Source organism: Sturnus vulgaris, chromosome Z (assembly GCF_052056855.1).
Source record: "Sturnus vulgaris isolate bStuVul1 chromosome Z, bStuVul1.hap1, whole genome shotgun sequence".
Taxonomy (NCBI): domain Eukaryota; kingdom Metazoa; phylum Chordata; class Aves; order Passeriformes; family Sturnidae; genus Sturnus; species Sturnus vulgaris.
The window spans coordinates 62,857,350-62,880,145 of record NC_142283.1 but is presented as its reverse complement, the minus strand read 5'-3'; the positions used below and the strand labels follow the sequence as shown (position 1 = coordinate 62,880,145).

General features: G+C 35.4%; 1 protein-coding gene across 1 annotated transcript in view; it reads left to right on the top strand.

Annotated features, from left to right (window-relative positions):
- The window catches only part of NDUFAF2 (NADH:ubiquinone oxidoreductase complex assembly factor 2), a 56,295-nt gene that overhangs the window by 22,474 nt on the left and 11,025 nt on the right, over positions 1-22,796 (top strand). The window contains exons 2-3 of the mRNA XM_014881812.2: positions 11,612-11,701; positions 20,633-20,673. Coding sequence (XP_014737298.1) covers positions 11,612-11,701; positions 20,633-20,673 — 131 coding nt within the window. The remainder of the gene's footprint in view (positions 1-11,611; positions 11,702-20,632; positions 20,674-22,796) is intronic.

Sequence of the window (22,796 nt, the reverse complement as noted above, 5' to 3'; positions counted from 1 at the left end):
TCTATTATACTGAGATACATTTTTTGTGAGGCTGTTATTAACCGTGTTTCCTTTTAAAAGATAAACCTTGTGTATATTAAGGGTGATGCAGTGTTATTATAGATGCCATTATCTAAGCAATGCTTATAGAATTCTATAAATGAATCAGGTTTTGCCTGAGGGATAAAATGACATTTCCATTCACTTTTTAATTTCCCTGGGACTTTACTGGGTTAATATGACAATTTTTCTCTAGGGATCCATCAGCTGATGGAAGTACTGTGATTCTGTTTCCTTCTCCCTCCATGGTAACAACTGTAAAGCTTCTTTTTTCTCTTTTTGCTGGTGTCCAAGTGCTTTTACATAGGCTTTTCCTGAGAGAATTTAGGTACAAAGTTGTGGCACTGGACACCAGACATTTGCAATATTCTTTGTGTATCACCTCCCTACTTCCTTGTAAAAATGCCATAAACTGTGAAGGCCACATAGAACATATAAGAGTTCATGTTCCCAGAGCGGATGTGTATTTTAAGCCTAAGGTGAATCAACTGACTGTCCTCCAAATAATGCAGTTTTAACCACTGCATGTGCTTGCTTTGGAAACTATTTAATGTTTGCTTTGTAAGACTTGGTTAAACTTCACACCAATTTTCAACAAGATACTTTTCAAGTTTTTTGAATGGAATTATTAGGTTACATAGGCTCTGCAATGTAACAGAATACTTTGAATGAAAAAGTAATGGATCTTTTGGTTTTTTATTATTCATTTCACTTTTTCCTGCTTCCAGGAAATGATTATGCTATATTTTAAAAATCAGCTGTATAATGTGGTAGTGCTCCCAACCTTTTTAAGCAGTCTTGCCATTTAGAAACTTTTCTAGTTGTCTTAAGAAGAAGGTGAGAAGAAGGAAATCTTCTAGAAGTTCTATGCATGTGTACGTAGACGGTGTTATTAAATTAAGAGCAAAGCTTTTATTGTGGGAAGAAAGTAAAGCAATCTACCGGTGATGTACCTTAATGACATAAAATTTTTGTTTATTTGTGGTACTTCTGATACCAAAATGTAAGTTTAGTATCATCCAAGGTTGTATTGGAAGGAAAAAAGGAATCACAGTTTTTCAGTGGCTTTACAGTGCAGAAGATTGCATTGGGGAAATGATCATACTAGGTTTCAAAGGATGACAGTTGGGTTTGTATTATTGTGGGTTTTCTTTTATGCAGTTTTGTGTGGCTTATTAACACTGTTTTCAGTTTTCATTTACTTCCCTAAGTTTTTAATTACTTTGGTGTTTTCAGTTTTGGTAGGATGCCTAGAGGTTAGCAAGCCTGACTCCACACATAAATTGGAAAATTTTGCACTTTAACATATTCAGTGGAAGTTTAATCAGCTTCCTTTGGAAGTGCTTCAGCACCCTGCACTTTTAATAGTGTCATGGCCTAGAACTTGGAAGATGTGGATAAAATAAAAGTAATTGTTTTGAGAAATGGTAGTGTTTTGAAGTATTGCAAAATAAAGTTAAATCCTAAAGAGGACAGTTATTATACAATGATTAATACAATTAGGAAAGATTCTTTGTTCCTATGTTTCACAATTAGTACAAACTCGTATCAGTAGTACTCTCAATATTTTGGGAAATAGAACTAGATTATCTTGTTATGCCTACCTTCCTTTCTGGTAGGCTCCACAGATAAAAATAACCAGACAATGTTTAAGAATCTGTTAAAATGAAAGCTATTATAATACATGCAGTAATTACTGCTCTTACTACCTACCCGAGCAGAATTTATAGCTAAAACTTGTGACTTGTGACCATGTGTGACAGAGCATCCGTTTCACTATACAAAATTACTTGTATTAGAGGAGACATTGGTTTGTGTCTTTGTTTTGCTGTTAAAGCTAATAAGTATATGACAATGTAAAAATGAAAGTATGAAGATTATTTCATCTGGATGTTGTAACTCAATGAAACTAAATCAGAGTTCTGTTGAAATAACATTTTCAGCAAAGCTGAGGGGTGTTTTTGTCATGCTGAGCAGGGAACATTCTAAGAATAGCAAGTTTATAAGGGTCAGTTTAATAAGTGTAGGAAGCCTAGTAACTTTCCTCTGAGCAACATGCCCCTCTGAACTGCCTGTTTGCCAGAGCATAAGATTTCACCTAACTAGTGCAAGTCCCTCTCCAGCTGCATACCAGCATTCTTTCCTTGGGTGTTTTTTGGAGACTAACCTTATTTTTTTGCATAGACTAGTGCTCTTGCATGTTTATTGGTTTTTAAATCAGTGAATTTTACTTAAGTTTAAGAAACCAGTCAAAGAAAGTGTATAGATCAGTTTTGAGGGTCTGGAATTGTGATCAACCCTCAGGTCATTCCAGTTGGCATAAACCAGAATGCAGGGCAGGGAGGGAGCAGAGAATGGGGAATGACTCAGCTGAAGAAATGATGTAGTGATAAGAGGAGTAGAAATGATAAAATGATAAAGCCTTAGTATGTTAAAAGTCTTTTGCAATGGAATTACTCTTTAGCTCACTTTTAGGTTTCTTTCCTCATTCTGATAATGAACTGAAAGTTTGATGTATACAAAAAGAAGGTGCCCATTTGAATTTTCTCTAAACTGACAGTATTTTGTTTTTGAATGTGGTATTTGTACTAAAACATCCAATACAGTGTCATTCTTGTCAGTGATGGTGAAGTGCAGTTCAGTAAACCCTTCACCCATCCCACCACAATATTTATACCCAGAGAGAAAAAACCAGAAAGTCAGTTATTTCTCAGCTACATGAATAGATAAATCATTAACAGTGAATTTTTATTACTTCCTTTCTATATAATAAAGAGACAGATTAGTCAGCTTACAAATTGGTAAAGCAGTATTGTTTTATATATTTCATGTCAGTGACTACAGAAGAGAGAGATAAATGTTTCTCTAAAGCAAAATATTTGAACTGCTAATATACTAGGTAAGCTATGTGTGCCTCCTAAGGTACTACAAGAAACAGCAATTGAATGAGAAACTTTATTTTGTTTTATTGTATTCAGAAAACAGTAAACAGTTCAAAACTCTACTACAGTCTTGATCTTTGTAATTTGTGCATCTATTTTCTGTTTTCCATCAACATTTAATGTAAGTTGGGACTTAGAAGAAAAAAGCTATCTCTATGAACTATTTTGGCACCATAGGAAATTCTTTAAATTCTATTTCAATTGATTTTGGGGGGTTTATTACTGCAAAATACAGAAAAACTAATAGCAGGTTCAAATGAAAATACTGATTTTTGAGTATTTGGAGTGTTTTGAAGGCCTACCTATTTTTCTTCTAAAAAGAAAAAATGGGATTTAAAAAAATGTAAAATAAAAAAGAAACATAGGTTTTTTGTGGGTTATTTTTAACCCTTTCAATGTCAGTGTTGAGATAATGAGGGGAAAAATTACTTGTCTCAATCTGGCAGGCACTATATCTGGGCTGGCTCTATTTTAGTGCAGCTCAAATTCTAACATGAGAAAATTGCAGAAATTTACAATTCAAAGTGTGTTTCATCAGGGAGAAATCCACAGATTGTTTTGACACTCAGTTAGAAATTCAGCATGAAGATGGACGTCTCATGAAATTTGCAGCTGCTGATTGAATTTATATTTCCATAAAGGCCATCAACAATAGCAGCCTGCAGGGGAAGTGGAGGGGGGGAAATGACAAAACTTGTGAGACTAGCATTTTTTCCTCAGCCCTATAGTAACAAATTACTTGTAATAAGCTCCTATACTGACCACAACTGAAGAGAAATATAGGCAGTCAGGAAGGAAAGATGTTTCAGTTTAACTGATTTGAACTAAAAATGCCTGAATTTTGATGTTTAAATATACATGCAGTCATCTGTACAGTATGTAAAAGGCTATCGTAAATCAGAAGTGTCCTTACACTGAAGAATAAGACTTACTGATAATTGCAGAAGGTTTCTCCTACATGTAATTTATTTGTATAATAAATTCCCAGGACAGAAAATGGATGGTATTGAAATATACTAGAATAGGTTATCTTTATTAGGGGTGAAAATCTCATCTCATCTGTGGCATGCTCCCTCTCATTCATACACATACACAGATAGGCTAGAATGTGTAAGATTTGAATGTATTTCTCTGAGTAACAAGTCTCATTATGTTGGTCTTCTAAAAAAATAAATATGCATTCACATAAGGCGAATTCATGTTATCAAATCAATTTGTAAGAAATGCCATTGAGACAAATGCTATAATAACAAATATTATCTTCTTTGGTTACAGTATTTTGTATATTTTTTGTGGAAGACAGAGGTCAGGAGAAAGAAAAAGTGAAATATTTCTGAAGGATCTTTTTTGATAGAAGCAGTAAAGCAGTATCATTGTTGTCAATCGGTTAACAACTTTGTTTCAGAATATCTGTTTATCTTACAACAGGTATGTGTGAAGAGAGAAGTTCAGTTATGAAGTGTTTTGTTTAGTCTTGCTGTTAAGAGATTTCTGCCTGCAGCTCTCAGTGCACTGCAAGGCAGCAAGACACACCAGGTGTGTGTTATAGTTTGTAGTCATAGTTTGTAGTCCGGACTGGTGCCATCCTTTGCTGCAGTTAAGGAAGTTGAACAAACGCAAGTTTTGAGGTCAGTAGGCACTCAAATATTGCAGAAACTCAAAAGGGAGTTCCCACAGCTGGATAATGCACAGTTGTGGTTTAGTGTGGTGAGACACAAATTCACGTGGCTTTGGTATTTACGAATTAAAGTGCTTGTGTGACATCTTAATATCAAGACATGGAGATCATATATCTTAGCTGCTCGCACCAGAGAAGAATAAGTTAGAATGATAATTAGGTTAATTGAGCAACTTCGCAATAATGAAAATCTCTATGAGTGTCTTTATTTCTGAGAGTTCACATTTTAGGGATTAAATTGATAAAGCTTAATAGAGTAACTTTGTAAGTTTTGGTTATAGTGTTTATAAGTATCAGAGCTTGTGGTTTTGGTGGCTGTAAACTCTGTATATCAAACACTTGTATTACAGTTATTACAAGTTATACAATTCTAAAGGTCACCATCCAAAAGTGGTCCTTCTTCTTTTCTTTCTCTGGCATCAGGGTAAATGGTTTTTGTATAAACTTACTGACAATTATTCAGATAGTTGCATCTGATGCAATACTCTTAAATCAATGAGCACTCAAATAGGTATTTAAGTACTTGATGTTTAGGTACTTACACACTGTGAAAGCACACAGACCCCAGCTTTTTTCTGTTTAGTCTACAATTTAGTTGAGCTGGGACTGTGAAACTAGAACAGGGAAAACTGTCAAAATGGACTGTATGCATTTGTTCTTTCTAACTTGAAGAGAGACGACACAAATTCTGAGAGTTGAGTAGAAAAATAAAATAAAACAATTTGTTGACTCCAAAGTAAAAAGCTTTGACTTAACGGTTAGTCCTTGTTCTCAGTTGTTGCACATTAAGTCTTTTTCTGCTTAAATTAGCTTTGAAAGCAGATCAGGTATTGCTGCAATTCCTTGGGCTTTTTTTTTATTTCTTCACCACCTACACCACTCTGAGCCCACCAAAATCAGCTAAACTATTTCTCCAGATCAGTGTTACTGGAAAGTACCTTAACTAATGGGTGCATGCACGCAAGCCAGCTTAAAGAAATAAAATTCTGAAGAGAGCTTCAAAAGTAACCTACCCATGTCAAGCTAGAGGGTAATCACAAAAAAAAAAAAAGAAAAAAAGAAAAAAAAAGTACTTTACCTAACTTTTCTTCAGAAGTTGCCAGTATTCTTTAATCAGTATTCTTTAATCCTTCAAGTGCAGTACAGTATTAAATGTAATTGTGTTCAGACCTTGTGTAAGACTGAACTTTCTTTGCAAATCTCACACCTGTAATCCTTTTGTAAAATTCACTAAAATATACAAAACCCCAAAACATTATTACCCTGGGAATGTATGTGCAGTTAGTTGTAATAATTCTATTTATTCTGGGAAAAGTGGAGATGGTAAATGAGGTTTTGCAAAAGATTTCTAATTGAAATGTAATGAATCATCCAAACCAGTCCATAACACTGCTGTGTTGGGTCATACTGCAGAATGTTCTTCAGGGCTGTGACTTTCCATTTTATTTACTATTCATATCCTTGCTGTCATTTACCCTGTTCTCTTCCCTGTATTCACTGCCTTTTTGTTTATCTCCCTGCATTATGTTTTTATTTGTAAGAGTACAAGTTCTTGTGTGCTTTCTATCTGCTTGCTAAATTCGCTTTATACATGCTAAGTTCCCATTTTAAGCCATTTTCCATACATTTACAGAATAAATTCTGCACCTCATTCTAGGATTTATTCACATTTTGACAGTAATTGGTAGAAAAGCATTTCTTGAATCTGATAGACCAAAAGAAACCAAAACAGCAGTTGGGAGAAAGCTTCTCTGACAGACCACTGAGCTTTCCATCAACTCTCCGAGGAACTGTCATTTGTGCTAGTACCATTTTCACTTGTGTTCCCAAAAGAATGTAATGTTGCATAATTCCAGTAGTCTTATTGCAGACTCATTTACAAAACAGTGTTTCTTTTTAAAGGCGTGGTACGTATGGGGCTTCACAGATGAGGAGGAAGACATAGGGCTAGCCAGTGAGCAGGGAGTGGGAACTGGTGACGCTGCATCCTGCTGCCAGATTAAGGGAGCTCAGGGGCTACAGTGGCAGGGGATATTTAGCAGAGGGATTTGTCTGTCCCTTGAAGGCATTTGTTCCTTGAACAAATGTTACTTTATTTAACTGCCAGAGTCTAAGATACAGCAGGTTTTCTAAGCATAAGATTTATGTGAACATATATAAATTCCATAGGCACTGATCGCAGAGGAAGTTACTGACTTTGTCAGCTGGTAATTCTTTTGGGAAGCCAAAAGGGACAGTGATGTTTGTAGTGTATGTGAGTCTTTTTCTTTGACAATACATGTTCCCAAAAAAGGAAGCAATTTACCTGGCTTCAAACTTTCAGTAGAAGTCTGAAGAAACGTATCTTCCTTTGGGAAGAAATTAGTACTTGCAGACAGCTCTGGAAAGCCAAATGTATTGCTGTTAAAATGTGAATAGAAATAGCAAAATTGTAACACGATTTTTGACCATGAGTGCCTGGTACTTACAGCTTTTTTGGACTTGCTGAGCCAGCACTTAACAAGTTTAATATTGCTTGATTGCATTGCTTTAAAACTGGAAATCAGTTTGGAAATAAGTTTGCTGTAAAACTGGAAATTGGTTCATTTCAGGTTAATGGAAATCAGAACCATTGAACATCTGTGGCCTTGCTGCTGCTTAAAAGTTGAAATGTGTTTCTGTTATGATTTTATAAAACATAAAGCATTTTAGATGATTTCAAGTTTGTTAATTATTGGAGAAATAATAACGTCTGTAATTGAGAAATGTTAGGTGCAAATACTTAAAGTTTTTGTATTTCAGAATACTGTATTTATTGTACGAATGAATGTTCTGAACTGTTGGAAGTTACTGATTTGTCACATAGCAAAAGTTAATTAACCTCAAATAAATCTAGATTTGGGGGGAAAAAGCATAATTCTTTGGGAAAAAGATACTATTTTAAAATATTTGTCTTTCCTAAGATGAAGATGATTATTGCAGAATCACTAGAATTATGAGCATGAGGTAGTATGAAGACAGTCATCAGTGAACAGACTCCCTCAGCTAAGAATCTATGCAAAGGGAAGATAGTGGCTTTTACAAATTAATACTCACCTTTAAAGGGTTATCTTTTACAACAAATTTTTTCCTTTCTTCAGTGGAGATGAAAACTCTTGATCTTGCTCTGACAGTGGTGGGCTGCTCCCACAGCCTATGGATACGTAAATCTACATTTGTTACTTCTAGAAAAGTAGTTCTTCCTCTGCCTTGTATGAAGAACTGCTCATAGTTCAGTTGCTTTGATAATTTAAGTACTGCTTCATATTGAGCAAAAACTGCAGTTTATTTGGTGGTTGCCTAACAGGAAAGAAATGGGTGACCTGTTCCTTGAGTGTTGTAAGATACCGCTGAAAAAATTTTTTAAAACCTTTGTTTTGAGTAGATGAAGTTTATGTTGAGTTGCTGGCAAGGAAATAATAGGCTGTTAGTGAATGAAGTACAATTTAATCTTTTCAAAGTACATAGCACTACAGTAAAAAGGTATGCTTTAAAAATGCTTCTTTCATGAAGCTTAGAGCACTGCTGTGCAAACTGGTATTTAGGCTATTTGTCTTAAATTCTCAATGGCTGCATATTCAGTCTGCATATTTAAAAAAAAAAATCTTAGTGCAATGTTTCTTCCATGGACTCTTAGCATGCAGGCATTGCAAATCAGAAAGCCAAAAGAGTCCTGGTCTGGAGTTCTTGTGAACATCCGATATTTATTCAGTTTGAATGAGAATTCTTACCGTCACATAGTAGTGTGTGAGAGGGAGATCCTATTTCCATACAATGCTGATATTTTATATCTGGCAGGGGCTCTTGTTCAGGTAGCTCAGTTCAGGTATCAGAAATATCCAGTTCCCTGTTGCTATTCCCGTTTCTGCTCTCACTGATTATGTGTGCCATACTTTGTTTAGCTGTATACATTGTACAAACTTGTTTGAGTGTTAGCAGGAAAAATTTTTCAAATGATGGTTTTATAAACAGTGAAAATCAATCTAGGACTGCTGAAGATCTTTAGAATAGAGTGTATACTTGTGGGGTTTTTTGACATTGTCATCAGAATAGTAATAATTTGGTTATAGAACACCACTATTTTGGGATTCATTCTTTATTTTCACCTGGAAGGTTCTTCAAAGGTTTTTTCTAAATGTAAATACATATAAATAATATTTAGTGAGTGCAGTGGATTAATAAGGATATTTTGCCTGTAGAAAGACTCTTCCTTAGAAATTAGTGAAAAACTGAAATATTAATTTGAAAACATCTATGCATATCTATTGTTAACCATGGGTAGTGTTGTGAAAATATAACTCGGTTTCTAGGCTCCTTAGTCTACAGATAAGGCAGGCTATGCCTTTATGTTTCACTGAGTATTTTCTTTGCTGGCTTTGACTATCCGCTTCTTATGCCAGCAGGCCATAAAGCTTCTGCTGAACACTTTTGTTTTGCGGGTTTTATACAAATTCACTTCAGTCATGACGCGTTGGTTTTTCGATAGAGGAGGACTGAAAGGTTTAGAGAAAATATATGAAGTAAAAAAGTATATGAATGTAACATATGTAAATACTGTATCACTTGCTGAAAGATCTGTAAATTACTTGGGCTTCTTGGCCCTTTTTCTTGCTTGAACTGCAAATCTTGGCTACTTTGCTGTTCAGTGTAAAGGATGTTGGATCTGATATTCTATGTGAATATTCTGTACTTCTGGTAAATTCTTCCTGAAGGGACCTGCTTTTTGTTTTAAGACACAATTGGGTTTATTCTATTATGTGTATAATCCCAGTTTGAAGCATTAATAGTTCTTCAGTGTTTCTAACATCCAGTGGTCACATGAAAATGAGGGTAATTTTGAAGTTAAAACTGTTGTATTTGTGCTATTTTTAATTGCTTCATATGTGTGCCCTTACAAGAGAAGTTTCTTGCATTGCTGTAGAAAAGATCCAAGTATTTGTTTGAAAATATGGGAATGAATTAATAGGAAGCAAAACAGTGAATAATGTCAATCTTTAGTATGAAAAAACCCTTCCCTAAACTGTAAAATGTTTTAATTACATCTAAAGAGGTCTCAATGTGATCTTCCCTGCAAAAGCCTATGTAAATTATTTGTCAGTGGTGGTCTGCCTGCCAAAAAAAGCCTAGGGGACAAGGCAAATCAGGCAGTTGAAGTTAATTAGTGTCATGTGTGCACCACAAAAGCAGAAAGACTTAAAAGCCACCAGCAGTATTCAAAAGAACACATTTGGGACATAGTTTCTGAGTTTGGCTCTACAGTGTGATTTGACTGTGGGATCTGGAGGATGAATTTTTATGTGAGTTTTAATGAAAGCTTGCAGCAGAATAAGAAGTGGAATATTTTGTTAAATAATACCAGTCACAAGTTGTGGTGGCAGTGGCGGTTAGGAAAACAGTTCTTCACTATTCTTTCTAATGGTGATTTGTTCAGATGGTATAATACTTAAATTATGGACAGTTTTTTAAAAGGTGCTGTTCTAACAGTAAAGTCTAGTAACTTTGCAAGACTGGAGAAGAGTGGTTTTTTTCTGAGACTTGTATAGGATCAGCCCTAATTGGATACCTCTTCGGTTTTTCTGGAAATATTCTTTATGGGAAGAAATTAGTTCTGTAGTTTTGTTTTGCTTTGTAGATAAACAGTGTAAAAAATTAAATCTTCCATGGTATTGTTGAAAAAAGATCATGTTACAGCAAGGTACAAAGTACAATTTCATCAACCTATAAGAATTGTATACTTATAAAACAAATAAGTATCAATCATATAACTTTCAAAACTGATTAAAAATACCTAATTTTAAGATGAAAGCATTTTACACAATATTCTTTGCCTGATGGCACATCTTGAAAGAATAAAAATATTGCATTGCTTAAAAATAAAATACAAAGCTGAAGAAGAATCTTAGAGAAGGAATTTCAGCTTATATACAAGTTCTTATTTTACTGTATTAAATACTTAATGATGAATAAAAGTGTGGAGTTTAGCTACTAATGGTTCCAAGTCCCAACTGGTATCAGTTTTAAAATAAGTTCATTTGAAATACGTGTTGAAAGCATAGTGAAGGAATGAACTGCATTAATCACTTCATTATGAAATAAAATATTTTATGCAGATGTACTTCATGTTTCCTCAAAATGTCGAATTTCTCCGTATCAGCACCCCAGGAAGAGAAAAGGCTGGTAGAAAGTCCCTAGGGAATACTGTTAGCTTTTTCTCTATGAGGGATGGGAACCTTGCATATATTTCCAGTACCTGATAATTTTAAAAGCAAATTAAAATACTCTTTCTCCATAATATCTGGCAGTCAATCTGCTGTGTACCGCATTACTGTTTGAACTTTTTAATTCTTCTTTGGCAATAATAGAATCGGAATGTGGGATGTAGATTCAGGTTCACCACACTGCCTCCCCTTTTAATATATTGAATATTCCCTATCAGATTCTTACCTACTGGTTTTTGGTTTTTAACAAAAAAAATGCAGTTGTAAAAAATCTCACAAGCACAAGGCAGTTGCTAATGATTGGAGATTATGTGGCTGCTTTGCAAACCTAACCAGTGAGCTTTGAGTGCTGTTTTTTGTCATCAATAATACAAGTCAACTTGGAAATAAAACATGGAAGCTTTTCTTGAAGTTACTGAAATATAACGTTTCAGATTGTCATCTAGATGATAATAATTTCCTCAGTATTTTATCTTTTGTTTTCATCCTGTGTGTCATTGCACTCGTGAATAAATGTGTTTCTTTCAAAATGATAAGGTGATCAGCAATTACAAATTTATAGGGAAATATATAATACATAGTATATATATATATTATAAGCATAATTACATATTTATGTATTATATATTATGTATTAATATATAAATATGTAAAATTATATATGAAATCTGTAATATAAATATATATTTTTTCTTTATTTATTTTTTCTGCTATAGGGCAGATTATACCAGAAAGAAGATTTGTAGAAGCAGTAAATCGTGAAGCGTATCAGTATCAAATTGGTGACTTTCCACCAGAATGGGAAGGTAAGTATTTTGTTTTTATTTCAAGATAATTTTACACTGAATTTAGGCTCTGTATTTTTAATGGAAAGCCTGACTATGTAAACAAGTAATTTGTTATCTTTCATTTTAGGTATGACACTTTTATTTAACTGCATAACAATTATGAATTCTTAAAGTAACCTCTTTAAAAATAGGATAAATTTTGTTTGAGAAGTCAGTACTTAATAAAAGTAAACCCAAAGTGGAGATGACTCATTCCTGTTAAATGTGAAAGTATTTGTGCCTGTGGAGGATCTGAATAAGCAGCACGAAATGCATTAAATAATACAAAACTTCCTTATTATTCCTTCACTGCAGTGTTGATATGTAGGTTTAGTAGTTGACCGACATATTGGAGGCACAGTGATGGGACTGCTTTTTGTATGGTGTATTTGGTTTCCCACATTCTCACTTGTGCAATCTAGTAGAGAGTTGGAGAACTTGTTAATAATTAACCATTTTGTCCAACTGCTACTGAGTTACATTCTTGTCTGAAAATTTGGGATATAATAAAATTTCAGGGAAGCTTGTGCATTTCCTTAGGATTAGCTGATCAGCTCTTGGAGAAAGAGAGAAACAAGAGAAGCAGTATGTGTTGGTCTTTAAGGTTGGTAGGTGCTTGAGCCAAGTGTGGGGTTAAATGTGTCTTGAAATCCAGGACTTTGCAGCATAAGCAAGGAATCCCTGAAATCACCCATCACTCAAAATGCTTTTTGGAGACAAAAATATGTAGGCATCTCTCAGAAGCCGGTAGATTTAAAGCAAACAGAGTTTAAGCAGTATATATTTAAGCTCTGGAATTCTTTGTCATTGACTATTCTGCTTGCTGGAAGTTTGTGTGAGTTCCGAAAGAGATTAGAAGTATTGGTGGAGGAAAAATTGGTTTTATACACAGATATTACTGTGGTTTAATTTGTCAATGAGCTGCAAATTAATTAAGTCTACAACATGTTTTGAGGAAATGCCTTAGTAAACTTGCTTTACCTCATTCTTTTTTTCTTTATGCTTGATGCTCTTCTGTGAGGGAGATGATACTGAGCAAAGAGAAAACTTCAGGCCCACTCCCTTCATGGAGTCAGTAGAGAAATAAAAAACATTCTTGTCTTGTACTATCTATCATTACACTAATTCCTAGGATTTTTACTGTGATCAGCTTAGGCTAGTATTAAGAGCTGAAAACTTCTGAAAGGTATTTCAACACTACTGGCAGTGTTTGCCAACTATGGTGAAACTACAGTATCAGCAGTTTCTGTTGTCTACTGCTGCAGTACCCACAGTGAGTTGTCAAGTCTTGCTCTAATTGTTTCTGGTTCTTTGTCAGTCCAAGAGAGCTATCTTCTGAAGGAGAGCAGCAACCTCTTTGGCTTGTCCTAACTAAATCATCTGGTGATTGAATAGATGAATGCTATTTATCCATCTTTCTGAAGGTCTTTTTTCTCATCCAAGGGTTCCCTAGCCATCAGTGCTCATCTTAGTTCTCTGTGACTGCAAACACTGCACCACAGACACCAAGAAGCATATACGAAGCTTCAGGTAACTCTGCTCTCCTGTGAATGAGTTCCCATCCAGGACAATTCTGCACTTGGCTGGAATTAACAGGAGCACAGCACAGACAGTAAGAGTACCTCAGATGGCTGTGGGCTAGTTGTCCTTTCACAAATGGTCTTAGACTGCAGTATTCAACCAAATTGCTATACAAAGCATTGCTTCATGCTGTTGGGATCTGTGTAGTACTAAAAAGCCTCTGCTATATTCTTCTTCAGAAATTTAGCACAAATCCATATGACTTGACATTGTGGTGCCTGAAAGGTTGCAGATTTTTGGGAGGTTGTGTGTGACAAGATGTTGAAGTCAAGTATCATGTACCCTCATGGGCATATGGACTTACCTAAAAAGCTGCAGCTGCCAGATCTGAAACACACTTTTCAAATCAAGGCATCCTGTTCAGTTTTGTTTGAGAGAAGAAACAATTAACTAGCCAGTCCTGTTTTTATGAGCTGTATTTACAGTTTGATTGCCTAACTTCCTCATTTTTGCAACTGTGAGGTTTTCCCTTTGTGATATTGTCAGCAAATACAAAGAATTCACAGAGGCAAGGAAAATTTGCAGATTGAGTAATCTTTTCCTCTTAAGTACTTGTCCTGATTTTGACCAAGGACAGAGTTAATTTTTTTGCAATCGCCAGGAGAGGGTGTGGCTGACGGGGTGTGGCCAGAATCCAGATGTTATACAAATACCACCTCAGGTTATTGCTGGAAGTAGGGGAAGGGAACTCTGGCTTCTGAGATAAAGGACGTGGCTTCGGGTTGGGAAAAAACATGGCTGTGGTCATCTCACATCATCCTCAGTGAGCATTTTGCATGTTTTGTATGCTTTTACTATTAGTATTAACATATGTTTGTTTTCTTATCTCATTGCTGTTTCCAGTAAATTGTTATCTCACCCTGTGATCTCTGCTTTTTGTGCCTCCCATTCTCCTTCCTGGCCACCCTTAGTGGGGAAAGGTAGAAGAGGAGGAGCAAGCAGGCAGCAGTGTGCTTTTGTTGGAGAACTAAATTGGGGAGTACCATTCCTCAAACACAACAGTACTGAATTTCTCTAGAAAGAAGAGATGTATGCATACTTTTTTCCCCTGATGCATTTATTAAGCAGAATGGGTGTCTATGCTTCTGAGAGGTGAAGATGGGAATTCTGGGAAAAAGGCTAGCCTGTACTTATTTTTGTCGTCCAATGCTAACCTTTGCAAACAGTTTTGTGGATGTTGAATTTTAAGAAGCCAAAACTGATACGTCTGCTCTGGGTATAGAAGCTGTTCAAAGAACTATTATATCTTTGCTACATATTGTGGGGTGTGAGGGATATAGGATGCTCTAAATTTCAATTCACCACTACTTCGTTTTTGCCTCCTATAAAAGAAAAAAATCTGAATTAGTTAAAAATAAGAAGGAATGAAAAGTGTAGATAGTTCAAATACTGTTATAGAAGCCAGTTATTGAGTAAAAGCAGTTTAATTCAAGATTTTTAGACACTCTTTGCTGAAATGCTCTTTAAATTTCTGTCCCAATTTTTTTCCTCTTTAAAATTGTTCTAGAAGTTTCCCAGGCCTACAGGACCTGTTCTGAACTTTCCCTGTGTGTCTTCTGTCCAGATGCTTGAAAATTTCCCAGTACATTCTTTCTATGGGTGTTCATGTTATAATTCGTGCTGTTATGGATGCTGATCATTCCAGCAAATAGCCTGAGACTTTGCAGAAGTTCTAAAATTCTTTCTGTTTCCTCTGAACAGTAAGAGATGAATATAAGGTTAGAAACTTATTTAATATTTCTTACTTTGTTTTCTCTTTGATCTTGGACTCTGCTGGGCACACACATCTCCAGGGCCCTCCTTTTCAAACTCTGTGTATGTTCTTTGACATCCATGTCCTCTGCTTAAGTTTTGGCTAGGTCTCCTTCCTATCCCTCTCAGGCTTTTCACTTTTAGGACTGTGCTGAAGAGTCCGTTGCCTTATCTCCTTTTCTTGGGACCTGTAGAGAGCTGCTTTTATCTGTACTGTTTTTGTTCTGTCAGGACTCAGGTTTTTTTACTTGTGGACAATTCTTAATGGCCACCTCATTTAAAAGCAGTCATCCCAGCACTCTTTCTCTTTCTTTGTTACTGTGCACAACTGTATGACTGACTATGACTAGAAAAAGAAACCTCTTGTGACCAAAATTAATAAAAGTACTGTCCCTGGAAATACTTGCAGGCATCACTTGTCTGAGGAGAACTTTCACAAAACCAGGGACAAAGGATAGTGTAAGGAGTGGGAACAGGCTGTAGAGAAGTTGAACAAGGGGCCAAGTTAAATATCATTCTGTACCTAAGACATTCCACTTGGACAGCTGGTAACCTAAGGAACGGATTCTGGTGCTGTTTATCAAGTTCTAAACATGTAGTAAGGTAAAGGAAACCAAGTGGAAAGCTATAAAACATCATCCGAATCACAGATGCAATCTGTGCAAAATGATTTTTTTACTCTGTGTACTGGTCCTGGGAGTTTACTGAATACAAGGCCAAGGGTTTACTCCTGAAGGAGTTGTCTGGAAATTTTATCCTGAAGATGTTAGTTTTAAGTGCTCTGCAGGATTGAATTATCTACATTCTCAGACCTGTGAATTCTATGAAAAATTCTGAAATGTCCATTCAGGCTTTTGTAAAACTAAAATAGAATCCCTTGTGTTATCCTTAGTGTTAGTTCTTTGTACACATAAAATTAAATTAATTTTATTTTTTAAAATTTAAAAGTATATTTCCTCTTGTACTATAGTTTTAAATTTAGAATGCAATCCATATGTATAATACAAATATTGTCTGATTTTGTTTTGGTGAAGTCTCTTATATTTTACTTCAAAGTGTGAGTGCCTACTTTTCCTTAGGCAGTATGGATGCACACAACATATAATGTTTCTGTATTTTGGTTCTGAATGTTCACCTACTGAAGAATGTATAATTTACTTCCTCAAGACATGTCAGTAGTGCTCATGAGTGCTCATCTGTACATACCACAAAGATTCAGGAGATGGCATGCTTCATGCAGCATTTTATTGCCATCTACTCCTAATCTCTCTTTTCTTTTTCTTGGTAACATTTAGGGATTTATGGGAGTCTTAATTTGCATGTTCACTTTCATGGTTTTGTAATGTGTTATCTGCCAGTAGGAGTCTTAAAGTTCTATGAAAATTTCATGCATACTAGTAAGAATGCAAATGAGTGCTGTTGAGAAAGAATGCAAATGTCTTAAGATGGGAAATGTCCAGCTTACTTGCAAAATTCCTTTTAGACAGAAGTGGAATTAGAATGAGTGCATCCAGATAAAACTGAAAGCAGCAGTTTTAAATGGAGGCAGTAATTCATTTTGCCAAAGCTTTGGGGGGCAGATATTTTGGTTGCACTCAGTGCATACATGTTACCTTCTCTGCCAGGTTTAAAACATCTTGGCTGACAATAGTGAAGGTGTTTTGTTAGCTTAGGGAATGGGAATGTCATGTAACAGTTCTTCCCAGCTATAACTGTCAGCTTTTAATTAAGTATACGCATATTTGCATATGTTGTTCAAATAAAATGTAATAAAGCACCTACCTACCTTGTTTCCATCCACAAATATTTGACTATGGTATAAAGCTGTTCAGTAATTTAAAAGTGCATTCACCAAAGGTGTAATGCAGATCATAAAGAAAGGTGCAAGAGCTTTTTCTTTACTCAACTGTACACACAGATATATTTCCCAAAGAGAATGGAGATTATATAATCTTCAACATATTGTTTACTTGAATTTTGTTCAACCTAAACATCAGTAGGAAATTGGTTATATATCTGTACACCTTCATTTTCCCTTTGCTACCATGAATTTCTCGTACACCTGAGTTATGAGGTGTTGGTGCTTTTTTTGAACCGTGTGTTGGGTACGAAAACTTTATTGATTACTTAAAAATCAAAGATATGAAAGACTTTTAAAAATCCTCCTGTCTCAAAGAGAACAACATAAAAACTGGTGAGAATTTAGTAGAGTCCTCCCACTCTTATCCCCAAGATTAAGGAGTGGTCAGGTGAATTATTAGTAAAATGTACTTTTAAAATGACTGATAAAACTATTAGATGCTAAAGTGCAGTGTGCTAAAATATACTGAAATCAGGTGATGTTTGCTTTTAAGCTCGTATCGCATCTTGACCTTTATGAAGAATATATGAGAAGTGGATTGGCACAGAGGAATATGATAATGTTAAATCTAACTAACTTCACCTTGTGGTTATAAAAAGATTTTAGTAAATTCTCATACTATAATCCTCCCTCAACTACATAGCAATGAAGAAATCTTTCATTAAATAATGGCTTTCTTGTGCAGTTCATGAGAGATATTAAAATTAATTTACTTGTAGTAATTCAGAAAATAATATCAATATTTGTGCCAACAAGTTTTATATATCATTAAGCTGAAAAATATTTGTACTCCTGGCATTTATTAGAAGAAAGGAAGATTAATAGCCCCAATAAAACCATGTCTTCAAGTGTTGTTATAACAGGAAAGAAAAAGAGCACAGTGTTAAAACTGTATTCATTATTAATGTATTTAAATAGATCCTGTCCTTCTATGGTATGTTTGTTATGAAAAGTCTGCCTAAATTAAGGTTTGTTTCTTTGCTTTTGAGTGTTGGTACTGAGTTCAGCTAATGAATGAAAGTGTATTGTGTAGTGGTCCTTACTTCACCTCTGTTCAGAACATATGTGCTTGCGTTGCCTTCGCTGTTTTGTTTGCAGCTTTTTAGATGAGGTAGGTAATTAAATGATAAAATCATGTACTAGAACTATTCCGTTCATCTGAAAATCATTAGCTAAATAACTGCTAAAAGTGACAGGCACTCTTGAAAGAAAATATATTGTAATGTTTATATTTCAGCAGTACTTTCTAACTGCAGCTTAATTTTTGGAGTATTTAAAATTCTTTCTTTAGGGGTCAGTTAGTATAATCGTTTGTAATTAAAATGCGGCTGATCTTTTAAGAGAATACTGGAAATTTCAAAAAAATTCGATAAATTTTTCCATGCTGTGGAATTGAAAACAGTGGTACTATCCTTCTATAGTGCTTCTATATACAGAAGCAAAGCATGGCAAGATAGAAGATGATATTTTGTTGAAAGTAATTTGTTAAATTTTGATGGTTTAAAGCTTTATTTTTTTATGAGACATTTTGAACTAGTATTTTTTTTCTCCAGCTGTATTTTTTATTGATCAGTGTCTAGTATACACACTTTTCTATATCTGAAATCTCTACTACTTTTTGCTTTTTTTTGAATGATGTTGCTAAGTATTTCAGTATTCTGGAACTGTTGCTTAGTACAGACAAAAGTAACTTCTGTCAGGAGAAAAGGCTTGTATGACAAGATTTTCCTTCAATAGCATGGTTGGTTTTTTTACAGAATGTATGCAAGGCTACCAGCTGAGAAGTGACAGTCTCAGTTTAGTCTCTCATCTTGCCAGATTTTGCAGTTTGAAATCCTTGTAAAATTTAAATGTTTGTAAGTGCTACAGGTACGTGTAAAAAGTTCTCTAGTTCTATAGATTTAATAGAAAATCACTTCGTTGTATTTTGAATTACCCTAATGAGCTGGTTTTCTTTCCAGTGACATAAACCTTGCAGAAAGGGTGATGTTGATGTTCATAGCTCTGTCATTTATCCACAATGACAGAATTGGATCTATTTTTTGTTAGGACCACTGAGAAGAGATGTCAGGGACTGCTTTTAAGAAAAGTAGTTTGAGAAAGATATTTCAAAGTACATATCTTCAGGAAGTGGCATCTGATAGTGAAGAACCAAAAGTATGACCTTGCTTCATATCTTTACAGTTATTTTACCATTAAAATTTACTATCAACCAAGGCTGCTGGCCTCGCCATCCTGGCTAAATTCCAAGCTATTTTACTGTTTGTTTCCCTTTGTTCATATATTAATTGGAAGCTGTTCTCCCTAAAGTCAGTTGCATACTGCTGCTGAAGCCATGGTGTTTAGTGTTTCACCTTCTATGGAACTGCATTTTCAGAAGTGAGATGATGTTATGACTCTGTGCAGGTTCTAGTGTCTTAGGCTTGTCTAAATAATTCCTTGGTTCCGCTCAAAATGCAGCACAGATGGTATTAGAAAATTAAAATATGGAATAGTTACTTCTTAAAGCATTTCTGAAACTTTATAGACGGCAACAAGTGAGGCCAGGAATTTGAGTGTGTTATAGCAAAATGTAATTTTTGCTCTAATTTTCAAGCATAGTAACCAAAAACTTAATTATCAAAACAAATATATGAAATAACATTTTGCAGTGTCTCAGCTCTTGGAAGTGGTTTTCCTTGTTTGTCATTCTTTTCATTACTGGCTACTTGCATTCTGCTACTGAGTAATTTGAAAAATTTGGGCAGAAAAGACAAATGTCTTTGAAGTATCCAACCAATTGTGTGGAATAAAAAGGCATGAAAAAATGCTAGAGTAGTGCTATTTCTAAAAAGTATTGTCAGGTCATTCCTCTAACTAACGTCTGTAATAGCTGGAGCTCTCTCTTAATTCATTGACTGTACAAAGTGCGACCTGTCAGTGTCTGCAATGGAGTGTCTGTATTGTTGCCTCCTGACAGTCCCAGCTAGCAGGAATGTTAGTGATGGGAGTGGGCAAATGTCTTTGGATCTTGTTCAGAAAGCCTGAGCAACAGGACAGCTGTCATCACCACTGCTTTTATTCCTCCATTCCTCTGCTGTCTTTTCCAGCATGAATTAACTGCAGTGGAGGATCCTTCCCCCAGTCGCAGTGGGTAATCCCACAGAGCCACACCATGTGCCTCAGTCCGGGCTCTGCAGTCCCGCAGGCAGGGGGCTCTACCTTTCATACCCGTAAAAGAATTCTGGTAGGAGCATTAAAAGGTTACTGCATTACCTGGTAGTAACATAAAAACGTTTTCAGCTTTAAGAGTACCTCAAGCATGTACAGGAATCCTTTTTTTCCAGAGTGGTCTGAGGCTGTTCTTACTTTCCATCAGCTTGTCATTTTCTTAGGGTGTACCTTCTCTGTGTTGCAAGCTCGACTATAAGCCTGTGCCATAAGCCCTGTTTTTTAAGCCTTATTTTGACGGCTGAGGTGATATGTAAACTGTGCCAAAGGTCTCCAAAAAGAGGTGGCACCATACCCCACGCCTCCTTTCTCTGAAGACTAAGTATTGAAACAGGAAACAACATCTTGTGCCTACATTTTGGGAGATGACAGATTTGTCCGGTTGTGGTGAATTCTATTGTAATTTTTTTCGTAAATACTTTCTTTCTGTTAAAAATTCATAATAATTTTGCGTTTTAATACTCTTTGTGATCTTTGAAATAATCCATTTGATTTTTTTTTTCCAGCATGGATAAGAAAAAAGAGAGAAGATCCACCCACCATTGAGGTGAGATGAAATGTCTTTAAATTTGCAATTGTTGTAATGAAACTACCATCAGTAATTTGTAGTGGACTCATCTGTGCAGTAATCTGTCACTTGTGGGGGAGAATTTAGTATGTTCCTTGCCTAATTGATGAAAATACATACTGACTAGATATCTAACACTTAGAAAAAAGTAAAATAAGTGGAAATATAAACTCGATTATTCCAGTCATTCTCCCTGTGAATTCTTTTAAGAAGATATACATACGTTCTTTAAGATAATCATAACTGTTGAAGAGTCTCTTCAATTAAAAAAATTCTTAAATTACCGCTACAGCTTTTAAATTAATGCAAGATTTTTTTCATAGAAGCTGATATTAAAATGTGGGTTTCAAACTCAGCTGCCAGTGGATTCATCAAAACAGGAAAACCAATTGCACTAGCATTTTACATTGCTGATTCTACAGGGAGTTGCAGCTATGTCTTTTTCCATAAGAGAAAGCAGAGAAATGTCCCACAGTGTCTTTCATGCTGATGAGTTTGTAAAGAGTTTACAAACAAGTCTGACTGCTGATCTGGATGTATGCAGATGCATGCACACACATACATGACTTTCCCAGCATTTCTATTACAAATTGCTAAGCACCAGCTAGGAATGAGAGAGAAGACACTGTTTGCTGCAGAAGATTCAAAATTACACCCATGGAGGCAGGTACTTGACTTGCATCAGGAATAACTGTGTCAAGTTCAGACCCATGAGGATAGTGAAGATACGTGGGCATCTCCAGCTGTTTGGTCAGTGAGATCTTCTGGAATGTCCTGGCCTGTGTAAAGTTGTCCTGACTGTCTGTGCGTTGAGATGACCTGGGGAAGCTTGTCAGCTGAAGCTGACAAACTGTATGTAACTCATTGAAACAAGCTCCCACACAACATACAGCTTTTCAACTAATTCTCTCTGCCTCTCTTTCACACTTTACACTGAGGCTATAGAGACAGTAAGGGCTATAATACACCCAAGAATGAAAAGTTACCAAATTCAAGTTCAATTTATCCTTAAACCTATGCAGGGAAGTAGTAAATATGGGTTTGTTTTTCTATTTTTTAATTTTTTTCCCTTCCCTCTCCAATCTAGTTACTTACATAGAGCCATGGAACTGATGCAACAGTTGTTCCATCTAAGTTTGGACTTATTTTAATTACTTCTGGCTTATACCAACTGTATGCAAACAACTTTTATTGTTGAAATTACCACTTACTGTGATACTTGAAGATGGGAAGTGTTGTGTCTTTTGTTCTATCATTTCTGTGAGCCAGGCTGCTGTGATACTTGCTTGGAGGTAACCTGCTCTGAGGCAAGCAGCCTTGGGTCTGGAATTGATGCAATAAAACTCCTTCTGGTGCTAGAAATGTTGGTTCATTTTTGAAATAGGGAGCAAGAAGTCTCCACAGGTGAGAAAACTGTGGAACAATAGTGTTCTAAATATTTCACCTTCCAGAAAAAGCAGTTTATGGAGAGTGAAAGATTGCTGTGATTAATGATGCAGTCAGAGTTACAGGACGTCTTATATTTTTAGTTTTGTGAGGTAATAGATCTGAGAAATAATTTAACAGCTATGTACTCTACCTGCAGGGCTGTGCATTGACCGTATCACGGAGCAGAAATGATAAACTAGGAATTTGAAAATAGTTACCTTTTCAAGTGATTTCTAAATAGTTTTTTTTCCTGTGTAAGAAAAAGTAGTTCAAATATATATACATTAAAAATTCTTGCTAATATTTTGAAAAGAGTGCTCCAGTCATATTTTTAATATGTGCTAGTAAAGCCTAGTTTTTTTCTCTGTATTACAGAGAATAGTGTGGGGCACTATATATGATCTACTTTTCTCCTAATTGGAAACTGGCACAGACCCTTACATCACAATATCATTGTAAATATAGTTGTAGTAGTGAAGTTCATATAGCATATTGTTTGGTCCCTATTTGTAAGGCTAATTTGCGTTAGTGTTTTAGCTACATAAACTTTACTGGCTGCTATTCCATATTATATTCCCCTTTTGACAGTAAAGATGGTAGGGTTTCATAGCTGTTTGACAGCTATGAAACAAGGGAATATTTGTGGCATATTCCATGTTGAAACTCTGTATAAC